Genomic DNA, 24,633 nt, shown 5'->3' on the forward strand with positions numbered 1-24,633 from the left:
CCAGGCTCAGCTGTTGAAGGTATTTTGTGGTCTCTCTGAGGCTGTGGGCTGAAAGGTCAAAGTTCTTTTGTGAAAAATGTTCCCCCACTGGGAAATGAGCTGTTAATTAAATAAAAGCTATTACTTCCTGCTACAAACCTTACTTCACTCTAAGGTCTTTTTTTCAGTTCTCAAATAATTTTTTTTCTCAGTTTTAAGTTATTTCTGTTATTTTCTTTCTACTAAAGGTGGGGGGGAAAAGGGTGTGTGCTATTCTGTTGATTTTATACTGAAACATTTAAGGAGAAAATACCCTTTACATACCTACCTGATTTTCTTGCTATACATGTGAGGGCTGAGTTTGTCCTCTTAGCTGTACTGTTGCATTAAATGCAGTTGTTTATTTGATTATTATAGTATAGTTTCTGTTTTCAGGGAAATACTCCCCCTTTCTAAATGTGCAACTTAGAATTTTTACCTTGTTAAAATTTCACATTTTATATTAATTCATAGATACAATTTTCTTTAAAGTCTTATTCAATGCTAACTTCAAAGTACTACTATTTCATAGCAATTTTCCTTTGAAAACAGTCTTCCAAACAGAATATAAAATCCAAGTCTAGAAAAAAAATTGTTATTCTTTTCCAGGAAGATGAAAAATAATTTCCATAGCACTTACTACTGTTAGGCAGGAGGCAGACATGCTCTCATTACTCTGCTTGGTCTTGTTAGCTGACATTGTTCCATTTGTTACTGACCTGTGGGAAGGTAAACAATAGAAATGTATTGACTCAGTGCCGCAGTAGTTTTCATCTATTATAAGTCAGGATTTTTTTTAAGTGTACTGTGAAAACAACATGGTTTCTTGCAGTGTGTAAATGTGTGTGGCTTAAAAAAGCAGTAAATTACAGATTTTCAGTTTTTGCATGTTTTCTGTTCATTATTTTAAAAAATTAACGTTCACAGAGAATTTTCTTTAGCATGAGAGACAAATTCACATGTTACCTGGGGATTAGCAATTATTTCTTTGTTTTACGTAGTTCTAGTATTGTCAAAAACCTCCTTTTTCCAGATGATCCAAGACGTGCTGCTATGGGCCATTTTTACTACTGTCTAGAAATGAATACAGAAGCACAAATTTTATTTTTGTGGAGATCCAGCTCACACCACAAATATTGTTTCTGCTCAGTTCCAATGTTCATGTACAGCGTTGCAAGTTGTGTGTGCCCTGATCACTGAAAACTGGGCAATTTTAAACTTCACCCTTTGCATTCAAAATCAGAGGACAATTTTAGGGCCACTGCTCTTTCATGTTTTTATAAAAGATCTGGACTCATAAATCAAATGTACATTAAGAAAATTTGCCAATGATGCTAAAACAGGAGGGCCTGTGGACTCCCGCAAAGGTAGAGGGACCTTACAGAGAAATCTGCATAGGCTGGAGAGCTGGACAGTTGCCAGTCATGTGAAAGAAACCAAGATTCTCCACCTGGGACAGGTTAGTCTGTTATACATATAGACTGGGGAATGAGAGGCTGGAGAGCTGTGCCGTGTAAAGGGACCTGGTAGTGCTGGTCCATGGCAAGTTGAACATGAACCATCAGTGTCCTGGCAGCCAGGAGGGCCAACCCTGTCCTGGGAGGCAACAGACACAGCATCACCAGCTGGGCAAGGGAGGGGATTGTTCTGCTCTGCTCTGCTCTGCTCTGCTCTGCTCTGCTCTGCTCTGCTCTGGGGCAGCCTCACCTCAAGTGCTAAGTGTGCCACAATGGAAGAAGGACTTCTGACTATCAGAGTCTGTCCAGGACAGCCAAGTTGGTGCAAGGACTCAAGGGCAAGACTTCTGACGAGCAGCTGAAGTCAATTGGGTTGTCCAGCCCAGGGAAGTGAAGGCTGAGGGGAACCGTCATCACAGCCTACAACTTCCTCAAGATGGGCTGTGCACACAGCTCTTTAGTGACCAACAACAGGACAGGAGGAAATGGAAAGAAGCCATATCAGGTGAAGTTCAGGTTGGACAGTTGGAAGGTTCTTTGATGAAACTATGGTCAGGTCACTAGAACAGGCTCCCCAGGGAACTGGTCAGGGTCTGAAGCCTGTCAGAGTTCCAAGAAGCGCCTGATCAATGTCATATGGTTTAGTTTGGTTTAGTTTTAGGTAGTCCTGCAAAGAGCAGGGAGTTGGACTTGATGGTCCTTATGAGTCCCTTCCAACTTGAGGTATTCTTTGACTCTATGTTGCATCAACCTACCTTCTGCCAGCTACCTGGTAAAAAACGGTGGAAACACAGAATGAATCGCAGGCATCCAAATCTATGAGCTCCCAGCCATCCCTCTGACCCATCAGTAATGGAAGCTGATTCTTTTGCAATGATGATTCTTTTGCAATGACTCAATAGGAAGCTGTTTCATTCTCTGAAGCCAGCATCCCTTTTTATTTGGACTATGTATGAAATCTTTCCAGGACATATTTTTAAAAACTGACTCTATTCTGTCTCACTCTAAGATATATTAGCACCATTATTAGATTTCTGGATGTACTTCAGAGATTGTATTGGTGAAGATGGCTCTACTCAGAAATTAAGCCATCTTTAGTCTAGTCAACATGTCAGTAAATATTCTTGTATCCTGTTCTCTGAGTTTCTAAAGTAGACAGAATCCAGAAGGCTGGATTACTTTTCTTTTCATGTGGTTTTCTTCTTTGTAATTGCCTCAAATATATCTGAAAGGACAAAACATTCTTGATCTATGTGGTACAGGAGCTTCAAACGCACATACTTGAGAAAAGATCTTTTCTTCAGTGTCTCTTAGCTTCCTATTTGTCCAGCCATCAGTTACAGCTGCAGCACCACAAGCTGATGAGTTTCAGCAGTCTCCTGTGCGCCAGCTCACAGGAGGATTTCACAGTGAAGCTGAATAAGGTCTTCCACCTAACTGACCTTTCCCAAGAGATGCTGGGCGGAGCCAGCTGTGCCTTTAGGATGATGGTTACATTACTGATAATGTATTACTTTGTTGTATCCATTGCATTCTTTCATCGTCTGCTATCCATCTGATCAAGGATAAGCTAATCTATTTCAACCAGTTTTAGTTAGACATCACTGCTGTCTAGTCTGGGATACTGTATATCAAACATTTCTTGGCAATTTGTAGTTTGTCCCTCTACTACTCTGCTATTCCATTCCTTTTCTGAAATCTTCTGTCTGTAGACTGCTTCAGCAGTAGAAGGGCGTGGGCAGCACTACAGTCAGTTTCCCAGCACAGTATTTTGTGGGAGAGAATTTGTGTACCAGAGGATGGCAAACCACTCTGAATGCCTTCAGCCTTAAGCAGCAGTTAATGACTGAAAAGTGTGGAGACCTTAAACACAGTAATCCTGCATGATAACAGAGATTAAAGTATCACTCTGAACAGTTAGGATGCCTGCTTAATTATAGTTACAAAATGTTTTCATATCTAAGTATTTTATAGTGGCTTTTCCACTGCAAAGGCCTTATATACGTGATTTCTCCATAGTACAGAAAATCCTCATCAATGTTTTCAAAATAATGAGAATGGGCATAATACAAAAGAGCATCTGTGTTTTCTGGCCTAGACATCTTATAGGAACTTCGGCAATGAATATGATTTGCAACAGTTGCACTCTTTGACTCTCTGGATGAGACAGCATCTACCAAAATCCTTCCTTCTCAAGTTAGTCAATAAATATGAGATCTTGCACTTCAGCTGAAGTCATGTGCAGGTGACTATCACTCCTGTAGCCAGACAAACCTTTCAGGCGTGCCTGGATTCATGTTAATCTTCTTTCCTTCATATGAGTCATTTGTGATAAGGAAACACAGACAAGATTAAATTTGTTAGACAGATGTGTAACTGGTTGGAAAGCCGTTCTCCAGAAACAGTTAATTATGCTTCACTGTCAGACGACATGCATTAAGGCATGCTCTCCAGGGACTATACAATATTTAATTCATGATTGAAAAGATGGAATTAGCATTTAATGGTCTCATACTACCTGGAAAAATACTACAAGATATTATGATCTTAAGAAATTATTTTAAGAATTTGGTTCAAAGAATGGCATGTAATGACAATAAAGATGAATACCAACTTCTTTGTTTATACAGAAGTAATCTTTTGCATAAATGCAAGTGAGGGAGGACTGACTCAGCAACAGTCTTGGAGACAATAGGTGGATCACAAGTTGCACATGAAACACCAGTATAGTTTTATAAAGGATGTAACTGTTGTACTGGGATACATAGAAAGGAGAATTATTTATAAAGCATACAAAGTGGTTTTTTTATTCTTCTTGAGACTGGAAAATACTTCTTTCTGGTTTGGAACAACACAACTGGAGAAGGATTCTGACCAACTGGACTGATTCCAGAAGAGAACAAAAGAGTGATCAGAAAGCTGGAAATAAAACTTGTGAGAAGACGTTGAATAAATAGAGGTTATTTAATCTGAAGAAGAGAAAACTGGGGAAATATGTCTTTCAAATATAGAAGAAAAAAGAGAAGAAAATAATGCTTTTTCCATGGTCTCCTCAAAACAATTCAGGCCAAATATCAATAGAAGTTTTCTAAATGTATTTTTGTTCTTAGATAATAAAGTATTGAGACACATTCCCTGGGGAGTTCTGGAGTACTCATCATGTTCTAGAAGAGGTAATTCAAATATCTGTGAAGGATAGTTTAAAATTTCTGCTGCAACCCAGCAGAAGATGATCTTTCATTTTCTATTAATGTCTATGATTTTTTTTTCCTGACAAGTTAAATAGTAAGGTCTACTCCTCCCTATTGGTTAATCCAAATTTCATGGCCAGTGAGGCTGCTGTCCCCTCATTCTGCCCAACTTTGTGATTTCCACATGTGAACAAGCAAGAGAATCCCTACTGCTGATCTTGTCAGAACAGCTGAAGCAGCTATGGTAGCAACGAAGCTTATTTGTCTGTCAATGAAATGTCCCGGACTTTGCTTTTCTTTGAATCTGTCACAGTCCACTAAGAGATGCACTAATAGATGCTAATGGCCATGACCTGTGTCCCTTGGTCTCTACTCACACCTGTGGGCACAGGAGACCAGCTCAGCCCTGGGCTTGTAGTCCATGCCTGATCTGTGCTGTGTGGGTACCGACCTTCAGCTCAGCTAGAGCCAACCTGTACATTACTGGAAACATTGACCCAGGCTCTGACTCATTCACTGTCTTTGTTGAACCTGTCTCAACACTGTGGACCTGCCTTGAGATCCGTGGGCTGTGTTTGATCATTGTACTCACTGGGCCTGCTTCTAAAAGAGTTCCTTTCCATCTTTGGTTCTGGTGAGGCTCTTTCCTTGTCAACTCTTTTCCTCTCTCCCTGTATCATATATATATGTATATATATATATGTGTGTGTGTATGTGTGTGTGTGTATGTAACGTGTATAAACACACCAATATTTATGTATATCACCAGCTGCACAAGTTCTTGGGGTGGTTAAGCCATTACTCCTGTGTATTATCTTCAGGTTTCCACTGACTGAATCATGTAATTTCCTAATGCCTCAGACCCAGGTGTCCTGAGCTATTCCTCAGAAGTGTGTTTCCCACTTATGACTCCATACAGGAAACCAGATGAGAACCAAATTGGTTTTGGATCCAAATGGTTTTCCTCAAAAAAATGTGTTCCCACACACCTGTCATAAGCTCCTCCTGAACATGGGTTTGGCTGTTCATCTTATCAACTGACATATTTCCATTCATTCTTGAAGGGAGAAGTTTCTGGAGGCAGGGTGTCTTCAGACTTTTGTTGTTAAGAGGCCTTTAACTTTTTGCCTTCACAGGACTAGGTGTTTGAGATCCAAAGTTGTTTGTGTCAGCAGCTGAGAGGTTGAAAGTCAGGAGTGCCAAGCAGGATAACCACCAGTGAAACCTGTTATGAAAACACCAAAAAGGAGCCTCCCTCCAAGATTAATATACATTCCACCAGAGCTCAGTCTAAATTAGTGGCTTTCTTGAGTGGTAGCTCCACTGCTGACATTTGCTCAACTGGTACCAGGAGTTTCCTCCACGCCTTTACCAAGTGTTTTGCCATTTCAGAAGCTTCCAGGTATAATATAGTGTGTGGTATTTCTGCATGTTTCTGCAGTGCTTAATGCATGAAGTATGCCATGTCTCCCTACCAAGCACTGTCAGTGTTAGGAAGAGCTGCAGTATGAATATAAATATGGATAATCTATATTAATAATTTCTGGTTTGAAAATTAAAAATTATTTACGTATCAGTTAAGCTGTTAAAAGTGTGCTGCTTGTGAGCATGCTCCTTTCACACACTCCTCCATGTGTTTGAGTCTCTGTTACAACTCTCAACATTGGGTTTCTTTTATGGAAAAGGAAGTTAAACAGTCTCCATGTTACGTATGTAGCAAAGCAAACAAGCTGGATAGAAAGGAAGTGGAATGTAACCTAGGCTGGTGGATACTGCATGGATACGAAACTATGTGGTCTTGAGGTTTTGCAGGACACACAGCATGCACATCCATGTAAGGTGTATACATTGATACATAGATAAAGGTATTTGTGAAATAACTTTCCTCTTGCTACTGCAGGTTTCACTTCAGAAAGTTGATCTTAAGGCAAGATTGCAAGAGTCCCTTCTTTTGACCGTGCATATGATCATGCCTACTAATAAATAGATTTTTATTTCTTCTTATAAGGACATTACATCTTATTATTGCTTTTAGTAGAAGAACTGAAGTCTCCTTAGACATTGTATTTCTTGGAACAGTGATGAAACATTTCAGCAAAAAGATTCAGCCTGGATGATGATACTGTCATAAAGCTTGACATCACTGCTCTTAGCTAGGCTACTCCTCTTCAGATAATACTGATTTCAGCAGCAGTATTTGAAGAGAAAGAGGGTGTTTTGCAGTATGAGAGTGGGTGTTACAACTTGGCCTCTAATCCTTTACTGTGAAGTTGCCGGGTTGTGGGTGGAGGGAGGAAGAGCATTTATTTCAGAGAAACAATATTATTGCTGTATTCTCATTCTAATATTTTAGTGAACCATAGGGTACACTGCAGTACACAGCTAGAGACACTAGAATGAAGCAAAGCTCATCCTATTTGGATTTCTTCCATCTAATTTTATTTTCCAAAGCTACATCCGTTCTTGGACAAAGAGGATAATCTAGACAGAGCTGAATTAAGTTGGTCCCTGACTGTAGGGCTTGCTCTTATGGCTGGCTCTTTTTCAGGGCACAAAAATGAAACAGGAAACTCCTTGTCTCCTACTGTGTTGTGCATATGCACATGGACCTATCTTCATTTCCTTTTTTTAAACATTTGTTTCTTTTACTATGTGAATGTTATGTAATTGTATTCCTTTTTGTTTGTTTCTTCCAGAATGTTCTAATTGTGGAGGTAAGCTGGGTGCTTATGTCATATTGTACTTAGATAAAGACACACAGCCAAATCATGATTGGCTGTTGAGTTTCTAAATCCTGTCTGTGTTTGCACTTCTTTCACTGGGAGGTGGTGAAGAGGGAGAGGGGTTGATTTGCTTGATGGCCTCTCAGTCTTTTTGCAGTTATATGACAGATCAAACTACATTGCTGTCACTCTAACTTGTGCTCTGCCATGTGATACCCAGAAGTCTTTGTTTCTGCCTCATTTGATTTGTTCTTTATGTGGTTTCATCAACTCCTGTTCTTCAAGTTGTTTTGTTCCTTTGAGGACAGTGAATCAACTGCAGTGATGCCCTGCATTTCTGAGGTGCATGACTTTGAAATAACGGCCCTGCTTATGCTTTACAGCCCCAGGGTTGTTCACAGTCTGGTTGGGAGTCTCAGTCATTTCCTCAAGCCCCCAACTCCTGCATCCAGCTCTCCACTCAGCAGTGTCCCTGGGGCACAGCCCATCACAGAGCTGTTGCTGATGTAAGTCAGCAGTGTTCAGTTGTAGAGGGAAAGAACATGTCACCTCACTGGTGCTCCAAATTCTCATATAATTAATATAGGTCATTCTCTTTGAAAATGTTGAATAAGCAACTGGGACAGCTAGAGAGCACATTAGGATCTGCCTGGCATTTCAGAACCAGTCTGTTTGTGCAGGAAGTAAGCTGGTCAGTGTAATGAACTGTATACTGTTGAAATTTCATCCCTTAGCAAAGGATGGAAAAAAAGTAACCAGCCACAGAGATGGCTGGTTACCTGAATAGCTGCTAAGAGTTCCATGTTTACTGATTCCAGCTGGTTTAACAGAAATTAAAAATGTCCACAGCAAATTTTGTTAATGCTATTAAATAGCTGGAGGGCAGAGACAAGGTGTTGCTAATCCACTCCCAGAGTTCAGGATCAACAGCTGCTCTCCATGGTCAGTTTTCTAGCCAGGTACCTACTGATCTCATTGAGATGATGTTGGATATGGTAGCTCTGGAGAAATCACAGTTGTACTGTGCTAATAAAACAACAAATAGAGCAGATTTAGTCCCGATATGGAGACATGAAGACATACTGTGATCTCAAGCATAATATGAAAAGTCTAATCCCTGCATCCTTGCAGTGACCAGTAAGAGTCATCTCCAGTCCCAAGTTACATCCCTAGTACTTGCAACATAGCTGTTTTCAAAAGGAAGTAGGCAGTCCTTGAACTGATAATTTTATGAATAGAAAGTGCTTGCTTCAAAGAGTGTAAGCTCAATTATAACCTTTTTGGATGTGGTTTACAATGCACTGGAAAAATAAATCATTTCCACAAAATAAGAATGTGGAACTTTGTGGTCATTGTCCAGATTTCCTCCTTTTAGCTTTCCTTTGTGTTTTACTTACTTAATTTTTCTTGTTTTATAAGGATATTGTTGGAACTGGAAGGACCATGAAGGTTCTGCTTAACAATATAGAAAAATACAAGCCAAAAATGATTAAAGTGGCAAGGTGAGTAAAATGAACACAAAACTTAACAATTAATTAGTCTAGTCCAACATATTTTCCAGATTTGATTCCCATTCAGAGATCCTGCTTTAATTTGATGCTACAGTATGAAGGAGAGCTGTGCAGAGGAGCTGCCTGAGTCACTAAGGGGAGGGTGAAGGAAAGGAGAGGAAATGCTTTTGTATTGTTCTGCCTCCGCAATGACCCTCCAGCCATTTCAAGACTGGCACTGATGGACTTGGAAGGGGAATACACCCAGCTCTTCCCTGCAGTCAGGATGTTGTCAGGAAGAGAAACAGAACAAGAACAGGGAGTCACATAGCTCAGATGATTTTTGATAAAGGGATTAGTTTTTATGTGTGTTATTCAGTCACATATCTAGATTTAAATGCGGCATATTTTATTTTTAATTACAGTTTGTTGGTGAAAAGAACATCTCGGCCTGATGGGTACAGACCAGATTGTAAGTGTTCTGAAAATCTCTACTTGAGAGTAGAAGTTACCACAACTCTGTCACTTGCCTTTCATAACATTCTATGCTAGAAGAATTGTAAAATACCAATTGTCAATGGGTCTATGGGATGCAATGGAAGGATTTGTGTAATTGTCATTTGGAAAGCCTACCCTGCTTAGGTTTTCTGCAGAATACTAGCTTTATTGGGAAATTTTGAAAGGGTTTAATTTTATCAATGAAAGGCAAGTGTTTTATCTTCTGTCTCTGACAAACAGTATCGAAGAGAATATCCATTTCTTCTTTTTCCTTCCTTATTGCATCTCTGGAGGAGCTACAGGATTCCATCTGAGCATGAAAGGTGTTTTATGGTGACTAAGTATTAACAAGTTTTACATTTTTTATTCAGAAAAACACTTCTATTTTTTTAAGTATTATTGTCCAAAGGGAAAGCACTGATATTATAATTAAATCCCACCCCCTAAAAAGCAGAAGATAAATTGGGCTTTTTAAACTTTCTCCTGCTGCTCAGTTTGCACCACACCAGCACCACTTCTCTCTAAATTATTGGTCCTTATACTGTGTTATGATGAAGCTGTAAATGGAGCTATACCAAGCAATTGTCGTTTTAGACTTATTTAGAATAAATGATGTAATAACAGGTATGTGGCTAAATGTGAAAATAATAGATCCATCTAGAAGAGATCAACCAGTATTTGCTACTGAAGAAGTCTCTGGTCAGTTGAGCTGGGGAGGAGGGTAGAAGGAGAGTAGGCAGGTGAGTACCAGGAGGCAACATGAAGGGTTTTTATTTGGGTTGTGAGAGAGAGGGAAAATTTATGAAGCAGAAATTACTTAGATGTTGGGCATGGCCCTGGAGTTTTAGCCTTGTTATCTTAACTATGATCCGAACATTTTGTTGTACAACTTTTTATACATAGGGTGCTATTTTTAACATTTAGAATTGAATTCAGTAAATTAAGGCATATATTTGACTGGATTCACTAATGTGAAACATGTAAAAGAGGCAATAAAATTACTTCAGAAAGGGTAGCTTTATATTTTTATGTATTAACTTTTAAATGAAACAAATTTTATCCTTGTTTATTCATAGTGTGATGAATTCTATGAAGCATCAGAGATCTCTTTTGTAAATCACTGACAATAGTATCATTTCCTCACTTACCTAAATTTACAATTCCAAAGCACATATAACCCCCAATCTTAAACAACGGAATAAATTCCTTACCTGAATACCTGTAGAATTTTTAATGTGAACCTATTTATCTCTAAGATTGGGTTTTCCTCTCATTATTTAGAGAACAACTTAGAGTCTAACTTGTTTTATGTAATGCTGATATTGCACAGACCTTCACACTCAAAAAGATGCATGTGTGTGCTTAGCTTCAAGGTGTGAGTTGTATAATTGAGGTGCACTGCATGTATTTATTTCGTTAAGCACGTGCTTGAATCTTCATAAGGTTGAGGCTTTAAGAACCATTTGACATGTTTTGGTAGCATAAAATATGAGATAGATTTTGCTGTATTTAGCAGAAAATATATAGATCTCTCAAAGTAACATCTGATTTAATATTCTGCATTTTTCCATCATTACTGTGATACGGGACAGTGATCATCACACATGTATACCAATGGAGCTTCCAAACGCAAGCAGAATATTCCAGCTCTGATTTTGGCTTCCTTCCACAATGTTCAAGTGTACAAAATTATCTCTCCTCTCCTCTCCTCTCCTCTCCTCTCCTCTCCTCTCCTCTCCTCTCCTCTCCTCTCCTCTCCTCTCCTCTCCTCTCCTCTCCTCTCCTCTCCTCTCCTCTCCTCTCCTCTCCTCTCCTCTCCTCTCCTCTCCTCTCCTCTCCTCTCCTCTCCTCTCCTCTCCTCTCCTCTCCTCTCCTCTCCTCTCCTCTCCTCTCCTCTCCTCTCCTCTCCTCTCCTCTCCTCTCCTCTCCTCTCCTCTCCTCTCCTCTCCTCTCCCTATTCACATCCCTCTCACAAGTTCAAAAGTAACATAGCCCCAGCTGACTTCATGTAAGTAGAGTTTGCTTGTTGAGAACCACACATGAATTCAAGGACTTACCACTGCCACTGATCTTGTATTGATGGTGTTTGTTATTTGTCTCAATACAGATTACGGATTTGAAATTCCAGATTTATTTGTGGTAGGTTATGCCTTAGACTACAATGAGCACTTCAGAGATCTAAACGTAAGTTTCTTATTTAAAAAATAGTTTTAAAAGTCACTGGTCTGTTTTTTTCCATATTTATTCCCATAAATATCCCATAATTTGTCTCCTCCTTGGGGCCCTGTGGACGTATGTCTGACATGGCTGGGATTTGGGATCCTTTCAGTGAGTGCAAAACTCCCTGCAAAACCTCAAATAAACCAAAGAAGCCTGTGCTCAGCACTGTGAACTCCCTCAGAGTTCCCTAAATTTCCATCTTCTGTGAGCCTAGGGCTTCCCAGGTCCACCACTGCCAGTATGTGCAGAGACAGCAGCAAAAGTGAAACACACACGGGTCAGACAGGTTGTCTGAATGCTGTATTTCCTGTCCCTTTTCTCATAGAAGTGAAGATGGAAAAAAGGTGCAAACCTTTCCTTTGTTTCTTGTGGTACTCCCAGGGTGCACCACACAGCTGGGAATTCCAAGTGGGAAAACTTGCTGTAGCTAGAAAGTGAAATCAGAATGTACTTCCAGATGTCTGGAAAGGAAAGAGTAATCATAAGATCATTAGGTTGGCCAAGTCTAAGTATTTCTGAACAATTAATTAATTATTAATAATGTACTCAACCATACTTTTGCAATCTGTTCTGTTTTTTTCAGCACATATGTGTTATCAATGATCATGGCAAAACAAAATACAGAGTCTGAAGCAGTAACATCCACACCTGAATATTTCTGTGAAGCAGAAATTTGACTACACTCCCTCAAGCATCTCCCAGAAAATTGATTCACCTGACTTGTATGTCTTTCAACTCAGTATAATAAGGGGTTTACTCTAGAGATGCTGATGAATATTTACAGAAGTGAGAGCTCTTATCTAAAATGTGAAGCATAGGACTTCTACAGTTAGTGCCTTTATTAAGTATTAAAATTACCTCCTAAGATGCCTTTTGACTAATAATTTGTCTGCCTTGGGTCTCATTGTAAACGCAGCTTTTCTTTGCTCAGTTCTTCTACATGCCATTCATGTACTTCACTGTGTTGCACCAGATAGTTCAAAAGTGCCATTCTGTGCATGAGGATTATTTTACAAGATTTTACTGACTTCATCATGCCTTTAGTCTTGGTCAGATATGCTGCTACCAAATTGAAAGCATTATTCTGGTTTAATTCCACAATTCAGAAGTTTCAGCTGAAGTTCTATGTTCTGTTGCAGCCCATTACCCACTCTTCCAAACAAAGTTTTAGTCTCAGAATGTGCTGAATTACAATGCAGGTCAAAATGAACCTTTGCAAGACACTGTTGATCCAAAATTGGAAGATATCATGGTTCTGGTATGTCACGTAGCCATAGATCTGACCTCTTTAATATGCTGAATTTTAATCAAGACAAACCAGTGCCAGGCAGATTTGAATTTCTGCATAGTATCCCATTTCTTCTCCAGGACACAAGCAAGTATAAAAATTAAGAGTGTTCTCCTGAGCTTATACTCTTAACTGAACCTTGTTAAGCATAAAAGTTTAATTTTATTCAGACAATTGCTCAGTTATGATTGATTTTTTAACGTGTCAAAGTAGAGACTTTTTGTGGCCATCTGTCATCTTCAAGAATACAGATCTGACAATGCTGAAGAAGACTTGTATAGAAAAAAAAAAGAAAAAAAATGTTTAGGACAACACAGAAAACCGGTTAATGTATGAGTGCTGTAGACTTAGACTCCTTCCTTTATAGATCGTGTTTGACGAAGTTTGTGAATTTTACATACTGTATTAGGTGTGAAAAGTTTAATTCTGCATTGAACATTCGTGTTCTTAACAACTTGCCAAGGGAAACCAATGCAAAATGTGGAGCTGTGTATCAGTTGCTTTGCTCTGAACTGTGAGAGGCAGATTGTTACTAGCTGCAGATTCCTATAAATTAATAAAGAAACATTAAGCATACTTGTTACATTGCACAGTTGTTTGTTTTCCTGCTTATATTGCACATCCCATAAAAGGTTTAAAAAATATGCATTTACCTGGTAATATAAACATACCATATGTATGTATTCTGTATCTGATAAGCTATTGTTATTTGGATAAAATACGTGATGTTAAGGGAGTGAAAAAGATCAAAGAATTATGGTGATTGCTAGAGAAATGTCTTAGCTCATCTCTGTTCCTTTAACTTGTATTTTTGTTGAAAAGCTTTCCCTCAGAGTACATATCTTCTGTTTTAGAGAATAATGCATACTCTTGCAGACCCTGGAAGAAGCTGCTGAAGAATGTCATCCCTTTTTGTTAGATGAGAGTGGTAAAGTTTTTCTTAATGCTTCTGACTGCTATAGATTTAGTATAGAGTGACATGATTAGACTTAGGCTTAGTCCAAGACATCAATTTGGTTATTTCTTTTTTTACCTCTCTTAAAAAATTACAGTCCAATTCACCTTGCTGCAATTATCAGCTTTCAGCGACAACAATAGAAATTTAGCGAGTCAGTATAAAATCAATATGAAAATATGAAGTACTGTGGATACACACAATTCAGACTGTGTTAAAACTGTTTAAATGGAAAACTCAGATTATTAAAATTTACATGCTTAAGAGAAAAGACTGGATTTCTAGACAATATGAGAACTGTGATGTTTCTTCAAATTCCATTTCCTCCTCTCATCATATTTTTAACATAGTGAAAAAGGACCCTACAGATTTCACTAGTGAATTTGGAATTATTCTGTGAATAAGGGGGGGTGTTCTAGTATTATATTTGATTTTTGTACCTATATGTGTCTGAGCATCCCCAGGTATTTCAGCTGCCATCCATGTTACTCTTTGCTTGAAGCACTTCCACCTGAAAAATTAGCTTTTCATTATTTTAACAATCAGACTCCAAAATCATTAGTGCAACTAATGGAATGGGAAATCATGCATGTATGACTGATTAATACTGGGTTTAGTTTCTTTGCTGTGCTCAGAGAATTTATTGTCTTGTATTTTGGTAATATTGTTGATTCCACTCCTTTAACTAAAAGGCCACTAAATATTTTTTCAGTTGTGGTTGCATGCTATCACCCACAAGCTACGTTTGAGGTTTTTTAACCAGTTCAGCAACATCTGTTACTTCAGAGGAGAAAATTTCTTTAAAATCCATTATTTTCCTTGGACATTGTGTTCATGGGCAGGCTTCCATTTTTATCTCGAATTTTCTTCATGTGCACTTAACACCAGCATCTTTTCCCTACCTGTTGAATACAAATTAGCAGGAATTTTGTTTAAAGTGATGTAAATACTTATTAGCCATCAGGTTTTAGATTTTACTCAGTCCGTTTATGTTTGATTCCAAAATATCCAGAAGTGATTTTCTGGGAGACAAGGTCAAACTAGGAAGAATAATTCCTGCACTTTGGTTTACTGAATATAAATTAGGATTTCATGTTGCAAACCATAGATATGGTCTGAATATCTAGTAAATTCTGCCTAAAAAAGTAGAATTTAAATAGTCTAAAAGATATTTTTTCGACTGAATCAGCTGCTGCACTCTTGTAATTAGAGCTGAACAAAGTAGGAAATAGTGTCTGATTGATTGATTGCTATTAGTGTTATATTTCTTGATCATGCTATGTTAATCTCAAAGTGTCATTAATAAATTTGTATAATGTAAACTTCCAGCTTTCCCCCTCAAAATACAATACTAACTGTGTGTGATATTCAGCTGCAGAACAGTTTCTGATCTGTGAAAGCATCAAATCATCACAGTTTATGCACAGTAAAATGCTGAACTTTGAGGTGTACTTAGGTCATAAGTCATCATTGATCATAAGTCATTATTGATCTATGGTAAGAATAACATTTATTTAAATACACATATTGGCAATTCCAAATTCTAATTCTAAATTCTTTATACTGAAGAAGATAAAGGCTGAATCAGCTTCTCTCCATATCTTACATTTTGATTTTCTCAGATAACATAGCAGTGAAAATCCCTATTGTACACATGCAAACTCTGATTGATTCTAGCTACCTTGAAAACTTTAATTTTCAGTTTCAGTTTAGAATGAGAGTCTCAAAAGGAAACCATTACAGGGTTGCATAGCAAGAGGCAGGAGGATTCCTTGCCCTTTTGTAAAACCATATTTGAGGATGCTTCTTCCTTCTTTTACCTTTTAAATGTTATCCAAAACCTTTCATAGTCTAAATATAAAGATCCGAGATGAATGCAGTATCTCAGTGTACGGGGTAAAGTATCCAAAATTATTCTTCTCCTTAAATTGGAGGGAGAAATGTAGATACATAAGTTGATGTAGGTGTGTGTTACCTCAGCTGAGTCTTCCAAAAGATAGGTTTGGCTGTAGCGTCCACATGACTAAGGTGACTGAGCCAGCCTCCTGTGCTTGTCTCAATGCCCCCATTTGAAACCTCGTAGGTGAGACAAGGGGTCCAGGTACTTTGGCCTTCCTTTCAAAAGACTGAAAATACAGTGGAGGGAAAATAAAAGCTTGTATCCTGATTTCATACACTGTTCACAGTTACTTTTTAATGCCACATGCCTTCCTGTTGTCCTTGTACAAGGCAGCCTGTCCAAGGCAGCCTTGTACAGCTATCACAGTACCTGGCTGAAATGTTTGTACCGCTAGGGAATGACTGCTGTGCTTGCCAGGGATATTCAGAGCAGTGACAGCACCACAGCAACACTTGGACAGCTAGAAATTTTGGTCACAAGCCATAAATTATACTGTGGGATTATTTCGTAGTGTTAAAAGGATAATCATCTGTGAAGAAACAGCAATATTATGCATTTATAAATGATTAGAAGGGAAAGACGCCCCAGTTAAAGAAGGGAATACAAACAGACTGAGGAAAGGTTGTCCTTTATTTTGCAGAAAACACACAAAATTTTTTAGAAGGGAAAAAAGGAGACATCAGTCCTGGGTGAGGCTCTGTAAGCCCTTTGAAGGCTGTCAGCTGTAGTTTGGATGCTTGTGCTGTTACGCAGAACTGGCTGACCCTGCCTTCCTTTCTGTCAATAAACCAGCACTTGGTTTCTTTGTACCTTCACATGAACACATGCGTATCCGCAGCTGAACTTTTCACTGCTGCCAGCAGTTGTTTTGGAACACCAAGGGGTTTCCAAATGCAGAAATTTAGACTCAATTAGTTAAATACTTGCTGTCAAGCCTTGTTCCTTCTGCTGCTGCATGGAGCAATGAGCTACTGACAAACTATTGGAGTCTGCAGTACAGCGATTTATGTCTAATACTAAGTCTTGGATCCTGTTCAGAGGATGACCTTTAGTTTGTCTCAGGAGTGGCATGAAAGTTTTCCTCTGTTTTTCCATAGCAGAAAGAGACAAAAATTACTTGTAGTACTGTAGTTCTAGAAGTCTGTCTTCAACCTGCACGATTGGGCCTCTGATAATAGTAAGAAAGTGTTGTTTCTAACCATGACAAAAAATTTGTTAAATTAACTCATTACTGCATGTGTTCAAAAATGCATTGTTCCTACTGTTAGTAGAGCTTTGTAGAGCTTTGTACATTTATCAGTGTTGTTAAGTCATGAGGTTACACAAGGGACAGCTGTTGCTGGAAGACATATGTTATGCCTTCATAGCTATTGAATTTGCATAGAAAAACATTGGAATTTAGCTAAGATGTTTTAGAAGCGATGCCAGAAAACAGAGTTATCTTGAAGTGCCTTTTCTCAGCAATCTTCCATTTTGCTAAACTTCTAGAAGTATTAATCTCTTTGCTTCAGATTTCCTATCTCCAGTTACAGATTGCTTTTATTATTGTATCACAATGTCTTTTAATCAAGTCCTTGCCAGTCCTGTAGTTTTTAAGGACATTCACAAATGCTTGTGATTTACCAGGAAACTTCAGCTCTTTTTCTGAAACATTCAAGAGCAGATTTGCAAAGGTACTTATGCATCCAAGAAAATTTTATGGGATTTCACCTGCTTGGGTAGGTGCCTAGCTGCATTCTTCAGTGACCATGTACCTTTGAAAGTGTTTCTTGCCTAATCTGGATAGACTGGGAAAATATGCAGTAACATAACTTGGAATGAAAACAGGAGGATATCACAACAAAAAGAAGATGTGAGCACAATCATGTCATTCTTTCATATGGGCATGAATATCTCTTTGTCTTTCTGAATCATGCAAGTGTTTAATAGATTTATTTGTTTGGGTTTTCATGAGAATTATTGTAGCAGCGTTTCTGCTCTTAGGAAATTTGGAATGCAGTAAGAGTGCTCAAAATTTAGCTTTTGGAAATAATAACTCAGCATAAACATTAGCATAGAGAGACAGAAAACAGATCAGCTACAAAGGAATATTCAACAACAGTGGCAGAAGAGTCAAGGAGAATAATAAATGAAGTGTCACAAAAAAACCTTAAGCCATAGAGTATTGATTGGAATGGATCCACCAGTGGGTGTACAGGCAAGGTATTAAAATTGGTTAAAATGACCTGCTGAATGAGTGTAGAGATGTGAGCTTTCTGCTAAGAGCCAGTTTGGTCCTGGGCCCATTTGTGCCATATGGGAAAAAAAGAAAAACATAATAAACTGAAATTGTTTTATCTTCCTTCAGAAGCATTTCACATAATAACTTGATGATATTAACTGTGTTCGAGCTTTAACTACAAACACCCAAATGAAGCTTCCAGTACTGTTTTGCCTAAGCTGTAGACAAGACAATTTCAGCCCTGCAAAGTCAATCTCAATCTTTCTGTCTTAAATGTAATTAATTTAATTAAGTACTAGACATCGATGTTACTCCATCTGTATAGATTCCAGTGTTGTTCCTCACAGCCTCTCTGTCCTATTTTCTGAGATTTTAAGGACTTTCCATCTCAAGTTTTACCCCTATTCTTTACATCTTAATTTATCCTAATTCCTCTTAGCCTATCAACCAATTTACAGGCTCAGCAGGTGCTGGGAGAGAGGTGAAGAATGTATCTGCCAACAGACACTGATGAGTTTGCAATGCTGAAAGGAAACACAACCCACAAAGTGTTGAGAGACTTTGCTGAGAGGCAGTCATAGGTCTTTCATGGGAGATTTTTAAAAAAGTAAAAAATATTTATTAGGGGGAAAAAAAATCTCTGCTTTGTATCCAGAAGTATCAGTGGAGGTGACTGGCTTGCAAGGCAGGAGGAAGGGTTTTGTGCCACTACCACCGTGCAGCGTGGGGGGTTTCGTTTGCTGCCACAGCTTAGGCAGCGGCTGGGGCTGGAGGAGGAACCCAGCCACTGTGACACAAATCAGCACAACAAACACCCTCCTTTGCTGCAGCTTTTCTAGCTCCAGCACCCAGACAAACACAGAACAGGGTTTATCCCAGTCAGCTCTGGCACACTGTTGATTCTGTCAGGCCTCAGCCATATCTCACAGCAGTCTAGCCAAAATACGCCTCAAAATATTTTAATATTTTCCTCACACAAGTCACAAGCTGGAGTCCAAAGCTAGCAAGTGTTTTCCTGATTATGGTGTGTTTATTTATAGAAAAAGACTCAAACATAAAAACACATTTCCTATGCAGAAAAGAAGAGAATCAAGGCACATCATGGCACTGCCCCAGGCAGATCTGAAGTCTTTGGTTGGGAACAGATTTGCCATGGTTATTTTCCATCTCCTTAACTGTGTTTAGACTGTCTCAACTTCAGCAGTCTCTGAGATATGTAAATTATTTTATGCAGAAGGAAAACAGTATTTTGTGAAGCCAAATAGGTTGTGAAAAGTGTATGTAAAGCTACTCGGGAAGGAGTGCATGCTCTCAGTGTTTGAGTGGCACACTCACTCCACACATTCCTACAGAGGAACACAGACCAAGTGACCATCATTGCTCACACACCCCAAGTTAAGCCCCTGGGGAGTCTGAGCAAGATTGTACCAACAGATTTTTGTTAGTATAGGTGTACACATGAACATAGTTACATTTTCAATATGGATGTTACTCCAAACAGTCCTTTTGCCTCCTTTAATGTAATGGCATCAGCCTAAAATTAGGAATGGTGGCGCTGTTGTTAACCACAAGAAAGCAAATTTTGGGCACAAAATTTAATACATCACGAAATATGATGGGAAAGCAGCCATGCAGTTTGAAGTAAGGATCACCACATGTTCATCCACCAATGTTTTCTGGAAATCTCTGCTGTTGAGGTAAATCTTCATTACCTGAAGAAACAAAGGCACATCATAGCTCTTCTCAGCCATCATTAGACAGATTTTTCAAATTCGTAATAATTTACAAGGCCCATTTCTAGTAAAGCAAAAAGTAGAATACAAACTCTTGTTTATGAATCATAACAATCATCACAGAGCACAGCTTCTTTATTCTCCTCTGTAGTTCACCTGCCCATGAATTCCAAGGCTTTCTCCCTTGAGGCTTCTCAAGACCAACCTGGCCTGCCTAAAGCCACAGTTTCATCCACAGCCATTATCCTGACAGAGCAGCCAGAGTCTTTGTGTCTTCCACCTTAATTTACTAAGAGAAACCCTTTCCCAGCCAAAGCACTAAACCGTGTAAAATTATTATCAGTTATGTAGTGCAGGAGCAGCCACAAAGTACTGGGTATCAGCACAGCCTGTGGGGTAACAGGCTTGGGTTGAACTGGGATGGGGATAGTGGCATTTTACCCTGTCATTTTTGGAAGGGCTGGGCTGAGAGGATGAGAAGGAAAATCACAGTCTTTAGTTTATGCAGCAGCCTGAGCACCTCGGCAGAAGCACAGTGCTCGCTCAGAGCGTTTCATGGCAGCTCCCAATGTCAAGTCCAGCACCCTGCTGAGATCCCCTGGTATTTTCCAAGCTCAGCTCCCAGTGTTAGAGCAGATGGGATCACAGTTTAAAACTGTAAAGGTGTAGGAGTTAGCTTTTCACCAAGAAAAAACTCTAAATAAAAAATGTTATCACGCTACCTTTATAAACATCCCTGCCCTTCTCTTGAGGGTTTGTGCTGCTCTCCCTGGCTGCTGCTGCTACCTTGGTTCAGCTTCTTTCCAGAACCAGTTTTTCTCACCCTCCACTGGCTCTCACTCTTGCCCAAGACTGCTGAAAAATGTGTTTTACAGCTCAAAATTACCATTCCTGACCTAGCACTCCCTCCCAGCCTGTGGCTACAACTGAAATAGGGTGAGTGGGAAAAAGTTATTTTGAAAATCAAGAAAGTAGGTGATTTCCAGTTTAGGTTTAATCAAAATTATAGTACTAAGGCACTAAGCCCTGGCTGATGTTCTCTGCTGCTGTTGAAAGAAGCTGCTGCCTTCACTCCTTCAGACTGTTTTGATATATAGGGAAATGTAGTGTCCTAATAGGTAATACTGCAGTTATCATAAAAACTGAGAGCTTATAGATAAAGATCTGCCAACTTGTACATAATTATTTAAGAATTTAGAGTTTGGAGAGATTCTGGCTTTTTAAAAAAATTTCCTCCTCCATGACACACTTTGCAAAAGTTCCTCTCCAGCTTATTTTCAAGAGACTTCTAATTAGTCATTCCGGGAAAAAACACATTTATAATTTGTTCTTTTGTCTATATGTTCATCTGAGGTGAAAAATCTTGGGAAGTTGCCATCACTCTTCTGAGTTAATTCCTATCAAATTTTCTCTGAAAGTTAGTTTTAAAATAGGCAATTAAGCATTCAGGTATCACTATCTGCATTAATTGCTTTCTGAAAGACAAAAATAATTCTTGTTTATGTATAATGTTCCTATAATAACAGTTGTTAGTAGAAATGTGGACATAGAAAAACAGCTCAAAATAAAAATCAGTTTTTCTATCCCAATTTTGATAATGTGTTTGCTAAAAGGAATTTTTCTATTTCTCATATTCTCAGTCATTTTCCAGAATTCTACCAGAACTTCTGTGTTCAGTGTTTTAGGTCAGTAAATTTAAGTCATAGAATTCCTGCCTCATTGCATACCAAGTGTGTTCTGACCTTAGAAGTTCCAGTTAAGGCAACCCTCACAAATCTGGTTTTAACTTAGGATTCTCACTTTCCCTCCTTCCAACAAGTATATTTCAAAGGTTGCAATGCAGATTGCTCCTCCAAATTAACTTTCTTGTTGCTCTCCCTTGTGCTTTCCTCAGCAGGTCAATGCTCCTTATTTCTGCCAATACACTTTGTGTGTGTTCACAGCAGATCACATTTAAATTCTGAATTATCTCAGCAACTACAGAATTGTTTGCTCTTGCTTCAGTCTATTTTATGGCACAATGAGGCAGCCTTGAAGTGAGAACAACTGACTTTAGAGGAATGTCCTTCATCATTTCAGCCCTTCCGGCTGTGACAATAGCACAGAATATATGCTGGGCCTCATCTGAGTTCCTGCTGCAGATTTCTGTGCCAATGCCAGAGATTGCTGATCTGCTTTTCCCAGTGCATGGCCAACAGTAGCTATCTCTGCAATCCCAGGTTTGCTTTCTGGACTGGGCAGACACCTGCACAAGCTTTACAGGCTGCTGAGACCCCTCCTGGCTCCCACCCTTGGGACTGGTTCCACCCAGGCACAGTGCAATAATGCTGGACTACAGTCCCATGTCTTGGGCCTCTCCTACTACTTTTACTTGTTTGCAGCACCTGGAGAAACTTAGGGAAGCCCTGCTTCTGGATTTATTCTGTTTTGTCTGTGCACCAGCTTGCTCCTCTTTGTCTCTGTAGATCTGTCAGTCTTTTCAAAAACAACAACTTTTTTTCCTGACAAAGCCAGATTCTTGGCACATTCTTCCAGCATTCCTTTGAACATCCAGTCAGCAAACAACATCACAAACACTTGCCTGCCCCCTCATTGTTTCCTGACCCTGATTTATGAGAGGTCAGTGTGATAGATGTTTAAACTAACCACAGGCTCAGTTTATGCCAGTTCATTCCATCTGAGCTTTCATGTCATATTAATTACAATTCTTTTAAATTCTATTGCAATTAAAATCAAAAGCAACAGCTGTATGCTTTTAGCTCCCACCCAAATACCAGGTATTGCTGAGGGCCAGATTCCACTCCTCTTCTCCTTTCTGGATATCATCTTCCCTTCTATATCTTCATATTTTGAAATCAGTCTTGAAAAACATGGAAGCTCATCTAATTGAGTGGACAGCCAAGTGCAGTGACATCCAAGAGAAAAGTACTGTGTTAGATAAGACTGTTACAGGTTGGCCCTTTGCAGATATGTCTGAGCTGCCTTTCACAGCACAAATACAGGATGTGGGCAAGAACACAGATTTTCTGTTTCAAAAATCGAGGCCTGATTTTAGAGATACGTATAAGCACTACTTTTAAGCTATTAGGAAGTTCACCACAACACAAGAAACCAAGGTTCTGCAGGGGTTGAGGCTTTTCATCCCCAGCAGTGGCACTGCACATGGCAAAGTGTCCTGTTCTGCAGCAGCACCCCAAGGGGATGCCCCATCACAGGCCTGCCAGGTCTGCTGGGGTTTAGCTAATTGGCCCCTTGCCCAAGGAATCAACTGCTAGATCATACTTCGCTTGCAGCACCTTGGCCTCTCCTACTTTTTTTACCCCCAATGCATTTCTTTTATTGTCTTCCTTTATTTTTTGTTGTATTTCTTGCTCTGCTTTGTCTTAATTTCACTGGAACCAGCAGCCTTCTGCTGGACTCTCAGACTGAAGGATCTGCTGCACTTCCTTTCTGGTCTCGCAGGACTGCTGCTGAAGCTTCTGGCAGGATTTCTTTCTTGCAGCTTTTTTTTTCCCCCCAGACTCTACTGAAATAGCTGTGTGCCTTTCCAGTAAGAGATGCTGCATTACTACCAGGAGCAGGTGATTCTTGTTTCAGAAATTCCTGTCAAGAAACTGAAGCATGTGACATCTTGTGAATCACAGATTCTTGCTGTCTGTCCTGACAGTTTCTCTTATCTCTCTGAGCTGAAGGCTGATCCTTAAGATGGATGAGTAAGTGATACTGCATACCATGCCTCTACAATCCAGCCAAATAATATCAAGACAAATGGCTTAGGTGGAGTCACTGCAAAATGCAGAATTAGAAAAGATCACCTGATGTTAGTCTAGACAAAACTTTTATATTTGTACTGTTGCCTCCCAGATTAATTAAAATTTACATAGCCTTACAACTCCTAAATCAGTTTAAAATCCCCTAATGTTTTATAACCCCTGATTTTTTTTCTTCTTCAAAAAGTTCAATTTGAGATCCTATTTGCTGTTTTGCAGCCTCTCTTTGTTCCTGCCTGACAACTAGAGTGCTGGTGAACCTAGCCAGCTACTAGGCACTTGAGCTTGTTCAGAACCACTGAAAAAGTACCACCTTAAACTGGGCAATCTGTCCAATGAGAAAAAAAATGCATAAGGGGAAAAAGCAAGAGGTTATAGAGAAAACTAATTTTTAAATATGTATTATAGAAGATTATCTATGGCAAGAGTGGATATAGGGTTTAAACTCCTAAAATTCAAAATCTGGATGTCTTACATATTTCAAAATTTATCTCTGGGCTCGCATGTCTCTGGCTAGGGTCAGTCTATTTGGCATTATCTGAATTGAGCTAGCTGAAAGGAGATTCTGCTGTCTCCAGACGAGTTCTTCCAGTTTCTATCACTAACCATCACATAACAACAATAACTTTACACTTAGCTCATGAAGATATGCCAGAGAATTTTCCTCCACACCTCGCTGCAGTCCAGATGGGCTGGAAGGCAATGCAGTGTCCCGGGAACAGCCATGCCTGAGCCCATAACAACTTTTTGTCCTACTTAGTATCTGAATGTTCTTGTTTTCACTTGTGTGCAAAGGACAAGAGCCTGGAGCTAGTGCATGTGCTGTTGGAGTGGCCCCTGATAATGTCAATGCCACGGAGTTACAGTCATTATCCTTGATAAAAGCAATATTCTCCTGCTGCCTCCTCAGTGGATTCACGGCAAAAGAGGAATTAGCATATTTGCAGGTGCAAGGAGCAATGCTTTCAAGGATACTTTAGTCTCTCCCACCTTAAAAAATCCTGTCCTTGACTCCAGCTGTCCGTCCAGGTGCTCTCTCCTCCTTGCTGAGGGTCTGCTCCTTGAGCAGCACATCTTTGCTCAGAGCTTTCTCCTTCAGTTCTGACCCAACTCTTCCCTGACTCGTCTTCTGCCACCTGTGCTCCACTGGATCAGTGATGTCCATAAAG

At 39.3% G+C, this 24,633-nt stretch overlaps 1 protein-coding gene across 4 annotated transcripts in view; it reads left to right on the plus strand.

Annotated features, from left to right (window-relative positions):
• The window catches only part of PRTFDC1 (phosphoribosyl transferase domain containing 1), a 44,111-nt gene extending 30,650 nt beyond the window's left edge, over window positions 1-13,461 (plus strand). The window contains exons 5-9 of one of the 4 annotated variants that reach the window (XM_033077388.2): window positions 7,363-7,380; window positions 8,809-8,891; window positions 9,305-9,351; window positions 11,485-11,561; window positions 12,181-13,461. In XM_033077388.2, the coding sequence (XP_032933279.1) occupies window positions 7,363-7,380; window positions 8,809-8,891; window positions 9,305-9,351; window positions 11,485-11,561; window positions 12,181-12,228 (273 nt within the window). In that variant the 3' untranslated portion in view covers window positions 12,229-13,461. Of the gene's footprint in view, window positions 1-7,362; window positions 7,381-8,808; window positions 8,892-9,304; window positions 9,352-9,670; window positions 9,711-11,484; window positions 11,562-12,180 lie in introns of those variants that run through there. The other 3 variants (XM_033077407.1, XM_033077416.1, XM_033077397.2) reach the window with 3 other exon arrangements.
• The last annotated feature ends 11,172 nt before the right edge of the window (window positions 13,462-24,633 follow it).

This window comes from Catharus ustulatus, chromosome 1 (genome assembly GCF_009819885.2).
Source record: "Catharus ustulatus isolate bCatUst1 chromosome 1, bCatUst1.pri.v2, whole genome shotgun sequence".
Lineage (NCBI taxonomy): Eukaryota > Metazoa > Chordata > Aves > Passeriformes > Turdidae > Catharus > Catharus ustulatus.